The sequence below is a fragment of the Heteronotia binoei genome, chromosome 15 (genome assembly GCF_032191835.1).
Source record: "Heteronotia binoei isolate CCM8104 ecotype False Entrance Well chromosome 15, APGP_CSIRO_Hbin_v1, whole genome shotgun sequence".
Taxonomy (NCBI): domain Eukaryota; kingdom Metazoa; phylum Chordata; class Lepidosauria; order Squamata; family Gekkonidae; genus Heteronotia; species Heteronotia binoei.
Genome location: NC_083237.1, coordinates 964593 through 975308, shown reverse-complemented (window position 1 = coordinate 975308; position 10716 = coordinate 964593). Strand labels below are relative to the sequence as shown.

Here is a 10716-nt window from a genome sequence, read left to right as displayed (position 1 = left end):
ATCTGGACACTCTTCCGTCAGCACTCCCCAGGAGTTGCCCAGGGTGGGCTGGGCAGGGGTCCGGGCGAGGCTGGGGGAAGGGAGACCCGCCTCAGGCAAGGGGGGGGAGGCGGGGAGAGGGCGGAGTGTTTCTTGGGGCGACCCCCAGGTCCAGCGGGCGGCTCAGCCCTCCTTCGCAGCTCCGTCACCTGGGGGGAGGCAGCTCCCTTGGGAATCGCGCTTGCCTTCACGGGGGGGGCTCCTTTTGGCTCCCCCCGCCCCGCCCCCTCCTGAGCCCCCCAGGCGCTGCAACCCTCCGGGCCAGCCAGCCCCACCCCCCACCAGGCGGGCCCCCTCCTCCGTCGGCCGCACGGAGACCCTGCCGGGCTGGAGGAAGAGGAGGGCGCCGGGCTGCTGCAGCCCCTCCCTCCGGCCTGCAGGGCCTCCGCCGGGGCCACGATCCTGCAACCCGGATGCGTGCCAGGGGCCCTCTGAGTCCCGCCGCCCCCTGCTGGGGGAGTTGCCCAGCGGAGCCCCACATCAAGACCGCGCGGGGGGGGGCTCCTCCTCCGTCGTCGCGCCCCCAGGTTAGCCAAGGGGGCTGCATTTGGCCCTCCCCCCCAAGCTCAGACCTGCAGCTCGCTGCAAGCGCCGCGCGACCCTCTGCCCATGCTCAGAGACACTGCCCTATGCCGAAGAGGTTATTCCCGGCCTCTGGGCGTCTTGAGCCTTCCAACCGTCGCCCCCGCCCATGTGACCCCAAGTGCTGCCCCCCCTTCCCTCCCGGCCTGGGCCAAGCCCCCCCCCCTTCTGATGAACGACACAACTTCCGTCTTTTGCTTTTTTCCCTCTGCAGTTTAATGTAAATTTGTACAAACAAAACGAAACTCATGCAAAAATGTAGGAAGGGCGGCGGGCAGGAGCGGGGCGGGTCGAAGCCCCCCCACGAATGAGCCTCAAATGAACTCATGCATCCCTCCCCCCCCCACGCGAGGCGACGATGTCTCCACATTAAATAGATTCTGAAGTATAACCTTTTATGTTACAAATATGTACAGGAGGGAAGGTGGGGGGGGCAGACAGTGGGAGGAGGCTTCATGCCTGGAAATCCCCAGCCATGTACAGGGGTGCAAGAGCCAGTGGAAAGGTGCAAGCTTTGATGGGGGGGGTGTTTCAAAAGTGCATTGCAAGGGAGGGGAGAGTTTCTCCAAGGGTCCCTAGGGAGGGGGGGCAGGCCATGGGGCAGAGGGTGAAGTCAGGGGAGCAGCCCCATCTGTCTTGTCCGTCTGGAGGAGCTACAACCTCCCCCCCCCCTCCCAAGGAGTCCCCCCACCCCACCCCCTGCAGGCCCTGGGCAGAGAGGGAGACGAGGGGGGTTGGCACGATGGATGAAAGGCGCAGTGTGCGGATGCGGGAGGGGGTCGCTGGGCCCCTTTCTGGGGTTCAGGCAAGGGAGGCTCCTGGGGGCAGAGACTCCTTTCCCTGCCAGTCCCTATTGCACAGTCCTGGGGAGGGGGTGCTCTGATCCTTCAAGGGGCCTCGGCTGGGTTAAGACTCTTCGGTGGTGGCCTGGCGCGGTTCGGCTCCAGCTAAGTGGCCACGCTCCGCTTCTGGGCGGCTTCCAGCTCCTGCCGCTGCTTCAGTTCCTTCATTCTGTGCGGGAGGCAAGAACAGGATAGCTGGGAGGAGGAGGCGGGGGGGGGGGGGGCTGCAAGTACTCCCCTCTGACAGCCCCGACTCAGATTGGGCCATCTGCAAGCTTGTAAACCAGTCCAGATGACTCCAGCCAGTGGAGTCGCATCTCAAACTCTGTGGTGCTGCTGACTTGAGCCCCATCTCCTGGAGTTGAGGGGAAGCCCCCTGCCCGGCCCTAGAGATGCTTGCCAAGCAGGGAATCTGCCCAAGAGAGGGAGGGATCACAGGAGAGCTCCGCCAGCTGTATGCGGGGTGGGGGTGGGCATTTCCTCTGTTGAGCTGCATTGTAATTCTGAGATTTGCAGCCATGGTCTCTGGAACTTGCATTACAATTAAAATAAACAATAACAGTATTTTAAAACCTTTCCCTGAACTAACCCCTCCCCGCAGTGAGATACCTTTCAGCCTCTAAGTACAATCCATGAGCAGAGACCCACACAAAGGTCCCACCCCACTCCTTGGGTCCAAAGAGCTAGCTAGCTTTCTCTCTCTCTTTCTTCACCTCCCCACCCCATACCTGTGCCGGCAACGTCGCAGGAATCGCATTATCTTCCGAGCCGCCTGGTCTTGCTTCTTGGTCAGGAACGTCCCCCTGTGGAGAGGAGAGAGACAGAGGTGTGATGTGGAGGGCGGGGGGGGGGGGGGGGGAGCCAGACTGCTTGTGTGTCTCAGCCGAAAGCACAGTTGTGGTTCCCCCATCGCCCAGATGAGAACAAGAGTGAGCAGCTGGCCAGCCTCACAAGGGCGTTGTGTAGCAGGGGCAACACAACCGTGACCACAGCAAACCATTAAAGGGGCCTCAAAAGTGCTGGGTCTTGTCGGCCAGCTGGGATTCTTGCAGGGGGGGTGGGGAGGGGTGGGGAGCGTACTGAGGAATGGATCTCTTTGCAGTGGGAAGCCACAGGAGCGATTCAGAGCAAATGAAAGGTAGACTCTGACCAGTGGGGGCTTGTGCTGTCTGCCCAAAGAAGAAGAACCCGAGGGGTAAAGAGAGGGGAGCTCTACTGACCCTCCCTCAGAGCCCCAGCAGACCAAAGGTGCCTCACAGGGCCAACCTGCCCCATGCTCTCCCAAGAGCCCCTCAGACCGGAGGCCCTGCCTTCTGCGGCGTGCTTTGCCCTCTGTGGGCGGGAGAGGGGGCGAGAGAGCCAGCCAAGGTTCCCTACAGGACAAAGCTGTGGCATTCGTACCTGGGGGAGAGGGAGGGAGGGCACATCACAGGGCTAAAATGGACATTCCCGCCCCCACCAGAGAGAGCATGGCACAGCGACCAGGCAGGGAGCCAGCTGGGGGGGGGCAGGCAGCTGTGTGCTGAGAGAGGCAGCCAAGGGGGTGGGCGCCCTGCCAGCCGGGCCCAGGGAGGGGCTGGGCCCAGGGAGCACCTACTTGATCTTCTGCTGCATGGCAGCAGAGGCGCGGTGGCCCGGCTTCAGCTTCTCGTACTCCTTGTAGCTGCGGTAGTACTGCTGGATCAGGACCGCCGCCCGCCGGCTCTGCTGGAACTTCTTCTGCTCGTAGTAGCTGCGGAACTTGCTCTGGATCAAGATGGCCGCCTGCGTCATCTTCTTGTAGAGGGCGTACTGCGCCAGGGAGCAGAGGGAGGAGCTGTTAGCTCACAAGGGAGGGGCTTCCATCTGGGACGTGGGGGCCCCCCCAGAGACCCTGACCAGTGGGGGCTTGTGCTGTCTGCAGACCCTGCCCTGGGCCCCTCCCAAAGAAGAGAGACCCCACCAGGAAGAACCCAAGGGGTAAAGAGGGGGGAGCTCTACTGACTCAGGCCCACCCTCTGGCCTGCAGATACCAGGGCCCTAAAGCCGAAGCCAGAGGGCGACTTAGCGATGGCAGGGCCTGCTCTCAATTAAAGCTCCTTGGAAACCCCTCGCCCCCCTGCCCCAGTGCAAGCAGAATCAATGCCGGCCACACCCCACCCTTCCCGTTTACCTTCAGCGCAATCCAGGTGAGCTTGCAAGACAGAGAGGAGAGGGGCACTGGTTAGTTGGCGGGGGGGGGGGGGCTGAGCATGTGTTCCCAGAGAGTCCCTGGAGGGGCTTTTGGGAAGCAACACTGGGCAGAAGCAACAGCTCTGAGGACATCCCCATTCTTCGGACCTCTTAGGATAATAGAGTTCATCTAGTCCAGCCCCTGCACAATGCAGGAAATTCACAATTGCCTCCCCCTAAGTTCACAGGATCAGCCTTGCTGCCAGATGGCCATCGAGCCTCTTTTAAAAAAACCCATACTGAGCTTTAGCCTCCCTACCTTTCTCTCTACAAGCCCTGGTGGTTTGTTTATATCCATCCCTGGTTCTAAGGCCCTCCTTCCATTTCCTAAATGAGTCTTTTTTATTTCTAGAGAGCCGTTTATGGAGCCGCCTTGGTTTCTTTAGGCTCTTCCCATGTTTCCTTTTCATAGAAATAGTTTGTGATTGTGCCTTCAACATTTCACTTTTAAGAAACTCCCACCCCTCTTGAACTCCCTTCTCCTTAGGTATTTCTGATTGTGGGATTCTACCCAGCATAACTTCAAGTTTGTCAAAATTTGCTTTCCTGAAGTCCAGCTTATCTGCCTGACTCCGTACAGCTTTTCCCTTCCAACACCGCCTGGTCACTCCTACCCAGGGTGCCCACTCCCTCCACCCGGTCAAGCAGTTCTTCCCTGTGGGGGGAGCATCAAGTCCTCCAAGACTCTACCTGCTTATACTTGCGGTAGCATCTCTGGATGACTGCGGCAGCCACTTCTTGCTGTTCCTTCAGCCGGCGACCCTGCAAGACATTACAGGGTGGGGGGAGGCATGGGTCAGACCCTCATGAAAACACAGCGGTCCTCGCAAGGCGGTGGGTGCTTTTCAGACCGCCTCTTCCACCGCCTCCAGCATCATTTCTCCACCCCAACCTTCATGTTCCAAAGGCAGCAGATGTGGACGTGCAGAAGCAGATAAGAGAAAAACACACTGGGGAAACGGACAAGAGAAGCGAGCACAGAACACTGTCCTCTGGATTCCTCCTCCCGCACTCAACCTCCCTGCTCTCCGTATTTTGTTCCATAAGGTCCAGAACAAGGGGCAGTGTGTCACCTGCTAACATCTTTCCTGGTGCCCACGTAAAGTGCTTTCAGGAAGTGGGCGGGGCTGGGCCAGGACTCTGCCTAGCTAGCAAGACCACTGATTGGCTGTGCAGATTAACATAACATGGTTTTGGCGGCAGCTGCTGCCATAGTCCTGATTTTGGTCTCTCTCTCACTCCTCTTTCCCAGTGAATTTTTAGAAATTACTCGTGTTCCCTGCATTTGGGTTTCCTTTGCGTGTGTGGCGGGCTCCGCCTACTGTGGCAGCCATTTTGTGGTTGCGCTCACCGCCAAAGGTGCTTGCAGGCTCTAGAAAGATGCCGGGTGAAGAAACATTTAAGAGATTGATGTAATGGCCGCTGTAGATGAGATGTTTGCCTTTTTAAACATGTTAGTTGCACCATTCGGGTGCTCAAGAAGCCGCATACTGAGCTGCCGCTGATGTGAAATTGCTGCTGGAGACGCCCCGCGTCCCTCTTTTTTGAAAATTGTGTAAAGAATCTATATAATTGAATCAATTTGTAAGTATGATATATTTTTTCACTGGAAGAGGGTTTGGTGGTGTCTGAATTTTCCTTCTGATATTTTTGTATAATATTTTCTTTTGTTAGTGGTCCCAGGTCTGATGAAGACTGGAAAGAAACAAGTTCTTAATCGATTGGCTTCTCACCACACTACTTGGGGACTTGAATATACATGTTTTGGACATTTGGACTGGTTTCTATATACTTCTTAGTAAACTGGTCACTAGCTTGCATTTTTTGTTGGGTGAAGAAACATTGCAGATTTAAAAAAAACCCCACCCAGCTGAGGTTTGGGGTACTCTCTCGGAGCCCTGGAGGCAGGGAGACCGCGTGGCCCAAGAAGAACACACAGCCCCCGGCTGGGCTGGAGGGAGGGGCCAGGGTCGAGGGGCGCACCTTGTACTTGCGGAAGGCGGTCTGGATGATTTTGGCGGCTTCGTAGAGCTCTCGCTGCTCGTGGTCAGACAGAGTCAGCAAGGCGAACTCGCTCTCCATCTTCCCGTTGGCAGAGGCGTTGAGGAACTCGGCCCAGCTGGCCGCCGTGGGGGGCGGGGGCAGCCGCTCGAGAGACAGCTCCCCCAGCGGGGAGGGCAGGGGGCTGAGGCAGGAGTGGGCAGCGGGGGAGGCAGCCAGGGGCCTGGGGGAGAGAGGGAGGGGGAAGGGTGAGCAGGCGACTTCCTCCTTCACTGCAGCCCCCCCACTCCACTGGGGGGGGAGGGTGTGGCCAGACCTGCGCTGGGCGAAGTGAGGCAGCTGGTCCACGTTCTCCAGGTAGCCGGCCAGCCAGGCCATGGTCTCGTTCAAGCCGAGGTTGCCCGGCCGCTCTCGGAGCGGGGCCTCAGCCGCGCTGAAGTCCTCTTGCTTGATGCGCTCTGGGGTCGCCTCGATGATCTGTTTGGCCAGCGTGACCATGTCCACCTGTGGGGGGAGGGACAGAGAGGCATGAGGTGCTGGGGTCCGCCCCCCTTGGGAGCCAGGGCACCGGGGCCCTTGGGAGAGAGCCGAAGGTGGAAGACTGGGGGCTTCTGGAGTACAGGGACTGCCTTAGGATCCAAGGCAAGGGAGGGGTCACTCTGGGGTTCTTGGCTGCAGGCACAGTCCTGGGTCTCTTTGTTCTCTTCACTTTCCCCCTGCGTTTCCTCCCCGCCCCAGTGGGGATTCAAGTTGGCCGGCCCAAAGTCACCAGCGAGCTTTGATGGCAGACTGGGAATTTGAACCTGGGTCTCCCAGATCGTAGCCCGACCCTCCATCCGCTACCAGGCGCTGGCTCTTTGGGTTGGTTAGTGGGGATCTGGTGCCTTGATTTCTGGAAAGGACTGGGGGGGGGCCACCTCCCACCCCCTCCTCTCACCTGCAGGACATCCGTAGCGGGCAGGTAGTCCTCGTTTTCCACGTTCTCTCCCCCGTAGCTCATCAACTCCGGCTCCAGGTCTGCTCTGGGGCCTCCTGCCGGCCCCCCCGCAGCTCCCACCTCATCGTAGTCCATCAAGAAGGGGGGGGCATGAGGAGGCAGGAGAGGGGGGCTGGCGTTCTCCTGCAGGCACCAGCTGTCGGGTACAAGGGGCCCCCGGCAGACGTCCATGGCTCCCTCCACATCAGGGCTGTAGGCAGGGGACTCCCGCAGCGCCGAGCCACTGGAGTAGGCCGAGGTGATGGAGACGGAGCCCTCCGAGAGTTCAGAGGGGGACGAGACACCGCTGGCGGTGCTGAGCCCTGAGGAGAAGGGAAACAGGGGGATACCTTCTGGCCTCCAAAGAGGGGGGAGTGAGACGTGGAGGCCAGCCTCCCCCCCTCAAATCTGTCTGTAGACAGCAGTTCCCTCTGCTGAATCTGTGCAGACCCACGAGCCGTAGCCCCTCACCCCCTGCCAGGCAGGGCCCTACCTGTGTCCGGACTGGCCGAGAGCGGGGAGGGGATGCGCAGGGCTTCTGCAGGGTGCCGGGGGCTGGGGCCGGCCTTGGCAGGAGCCTCCCCCAAGGGGTCCAGGCCTGGCTGCTCACAGGGCCCCTCTTCCAGCCGCTGCAGTTCCTCCAGGCAAGTGGCCAACTTGACGTGGCCCCGGGAGCGAGCCACCGTGAGCGGGAGGCGGCCCAGAGAGTCTGGGATGGAAAGGGCCCGGCTGTTCCAGTGGTAGAGGAGCCGGGCAGCTTCCAGGTGGCCGAGGGCACAGGCCCACATCTGGCGAGGCAGAGAACAGGTGGTGGGAGATGGAAAGCCGAGGAGCACTCACTCACCCACCCGCTTGCCTGCCTGGCTGTGCAAAACCAAGCTCTTCGATAGGGCTTCTCTGCACAAGGCTGAGGATTGCCCTGCACAACGGGGCTACTTGGATAAAGGCTTTGGGGTCGGGGGCTGGACTGCATGTCGGGAGCCTGTTTGTGTGCTTTTTGTGCTGCTCCGTGGGGCACAGGAATTCCTCTGCTCTGCTTTCTGGTGGCTCCAGGCCTCTCAGACCCTAATGCCTGCTCCCTGCATGCCCCAGTCTGCCGACAGGGCTGTGGAATCCACCTGCAGTCCCTGGGAGGGAGGCGGGCGATAAAGAACGTGCCTCCAGAGCCCTGTGGGATCAGGCCTCGGGCCATCGATTTCTGCTTCCTCACAATGGCCAGCCAGATGTTCTTGAGGAGACCCACAAGCAAGGGGTAAAGGCCAAAGCCCCCTGAACCACTGCCCCCCCCAATGGCCTCAAGAGATAGACTGCCTCTAAGCAGGGAGGCTCTAAGTGGCTCCCAGGGTCATTTACGCCCAGTCCTCGGATGGGGGGGGGGCTGCACAGAGGCAGGCAACGGCTACCCCACCCCGAACCTCTCCTGACTGGGAGATCCCTTGAGGGGTTGCTGGAAATCAGCCATGACTGGGGGGCGGGAGGGGGGCAAACTGCAGAGAGACAGAGCAGGCCTGGAAACGGGGACTTGGGCTTCGTTTTCTGCTTGGAAGAAGTTCCTGCCTCCAAAAATGCGGCTTTCAGTCCCGAGGTCAGCAGGGGAGGGGGCAGAGTTTGGCCCTTCAAGCTCAGCCCCATCCCAGAGCCACCTTCCTCCCCCCCTCCCATGCCCCCTGCCCCCCACAACTTTCCTCTCCCCCACAAGTTCCTGCTCCCACTCCTCAGGCCGGGAAAGCCCAAAGACCTCCTACAACATGGCGTTTCCCTGCATTCCCTGCGAGGGGCTATGGGATGCTGCCTGCTGAGTCTGAGCCCCCTCCCTAGCTGCTCCTTCATGGTTCCTCCTCAGGAGGTGGTGGGCTCTCCTCCTTTGGAGTCTTTAGAGAAGAGGCTAGATGGCCACCGGACAGCAGTGCTGATCCTGTGGATTAGGCAGATCATGAGAAGGAGGGAGGGGGGAGGCACTTGTGAGTTTCCTGCCTTGTGCAGGAGGGGTTGGACTAGATGACCCTGGGGGTCCCTTCCAACTCTCCTATGTTTCTATGTTCCCAGCCTGGATCTGCAATGGCTCCCCAGGGCCTGGAGCACAGACTGGTCTTTCTTGAGACCTGCAGTCCTTGAAGCCGGAGATGGCTGCGGCTGACCCAGAGGCCTTCTGGAGCTCAGGAGAGGACCCCCCCCCCTTTTATCCATGAAGCTGCCTTATCCTGAACCAGATCGCCAGTCCCTCCGACCCAGTCCTGTCTCCTCTCACTGGCGGTGGCTCTTCAGGCTCCTGCCGGGGATCGAACTTGGGCCTTCTGCGTGCTAAGCAGATACTCCACCCCTGAGCCATGCCGCCCCCGCCCCCAAGAACACACACAGGCAGCTGCCTTATAGGCAGTCAGGCCCCTGATCCCTCCAAGGCAGTTCTGTCTGCTCATGCTGGCTGCGGCTAGCCAAGGTCTCAGGCAAAGAATGGTCCTTCCCAACCCCTCCTGCCTGGTCCTGGAGATGCTGCCGGGGATCGAACCTGGGACCTTCCGCATGCCAAGCAGAGGCTCTGTGGCCCCTTCCCCCGGAGGCTCTTCCACTAGGCCAGACCCTCCCTCAGTTTGGAACTTCATCACCCCCCCCACACGGTTTGGGTGCCGCCTCCTCCTCCCCAATAGTCCGCTCACCAGGGGGGTGCAGGAGAAATGGTCCACGTTGAGGGGGTCCACCTCCTGCTCCAGATCGAGGCTCTCGGCATTGACATTTCTGCGCGGAGGAAGCAAAGTAGGGTCAGGAGGATGCAGGATGGGCCCCTTCGGGCAGCCTGAACTCCTCCACCCGTCAGGCCTTCCCCGCAAGACTTCCTGGGCCCAATTCTTGCGGGGGGAGCCTTTGGAATAACAGCCGGGGGAGGCCCTGCACTGAAGCGGAGTCTCCTGGCAGCAGGGCTCATGATGTCCCCTGGGAAACCAGAGGCTCTTGCGCGTGGCTGTCATCCCCGCCAGACCGCCAGGGGCCACGGGACATTTCTAAGAAAAAAATATTTCAATGATTTCAGGTTTTCACGGCTGGTAACATCACTAGGGTTTGTAGAATCTTTCGGGCTCAAGTGCCGTGTTCTACTGGAGAAAGTTTTCCTTCCAGACGTTTCGTTCTCAGCTGCGGAGAACATCCTCAGTGGCGTTGCAGCCGGAGCAGGCGCTCTGACCTTCTTGGCTGCTGTGCATTGAGTGGGGCCAGGGCTGCTGGAGAGCTGCTATTTGTAGGCTGGAGGGGGTGTGATGAAAGGGCAATTGGTTTGTGGATGTGCCCATTGTTTGGTGGGGCTTCCTGGAAGGGTAGTGATAAGGAAACTGGCTGTTGAATGTGACCATTGTTCTGTGTTAATTGCTGGGAAGGTTGGAAGGGGTTTGAAGATAAGGAAGATGGTTGTTGACTGTGCTGATTGTTCTGTGGAATTTGCTGGTTGTTCTGAGACTTTCTGCAATTTATAGTCTGTAGGGTGTTTTGCAGAGCTGGGTACCAAGATTGGTGGATGAAAATGCCTTCTTCCTTTCTGTTAAAATTGTGCTGGTGTTTGTAAATCTCAATAGCTTCTCTGTTCAGGCGGGTATGATAATGTGAGACCGTAGAAAGGACTTCAGTTCTTTCAAAGTGGATGACGTGGTCTCCTTCTTGAAGTAATAAAAAACATTTCCTCTCTTTCTTTCTTCCATCCTCCTCCTCTCCTCCGTTCCACGGCACCTTCTGCCAGATCCTTTTAACTGGAGATGCTGCCAGCAGGGACTGAACCGGGCAGGCCGAGCAAATGCCAGCCCCCTCCCTAAATGAGCCTGTCCTCCACCAAATCAGACCTCGCGCCGATCCAACACTGTCTCTGCAGCGGACTGGCAGCAACCCTCTCTCCAGGGTCCCAGGTCTTTCCCGTCCCTCACTGCCTGCTCCTTTGGCTGGCGATGCTGCTGCTGGGGATGGAACCTGGAATCTCCGGCCTCCCCCCCCCCCCAGCCACCAGGACCCCTCCCCAGAGGGAGAATGTGCACAGAAGGGCTTTCTGAAGCCGCACCCCCCCCCCCCGTCTTTCACTCTACAGGCCGC

The 10716-nt window shown here is 59.5% G+C and overlaps 1 protein-coding gene across 1 annotated transcript in view; it reads right to left on the bottom strand.

Moving 5' to 3' along the window:
* Positions 1 to 1499: 1499 nt before the first annotated feature.
* Positions 1500 to 10716, bottom strand: part of CAMTA2 (calmodulin binding transcription activator 2) — a 44716-nt gene continuing 35499 nt past the window's right edge. Inside the window, exons 14-21 of the mRNA XM_060255803.1 lie at positions 9306 to 9384; positions 7145 to 7439; positions 6613 to 6974; positions 5658 to 6179; positions 4365 to 4436; positions 3061 to 3254; positions 2192 to 2266; positions 1500 to 1632 (exon numbers count right to left, since the gene is read on the bottom strand). Of these exons, the coding sequence (XP_060111786.1) occupies positions 1569 to 1632; positions 2192 to 2266; positions 3061 to 3254; positions 4365 to 4436; positions 5658 to 6179; positions 6613 to 6974; positions 7145 to 7439; positions 9306 to 9384 (1663 nt within the window). The 3' untranslated portion in view covers positions 1500 to 1568. The remainder of the gene's footprint in view (positions 1633 to 2191; positions 2267 to 3060; positions 3255 to 4364; positions 4437 to 5657; positions 6180 to 6612; positions 6975 to 7144; positions 7440 to 9305; positions 9385 to 10716) is intronic.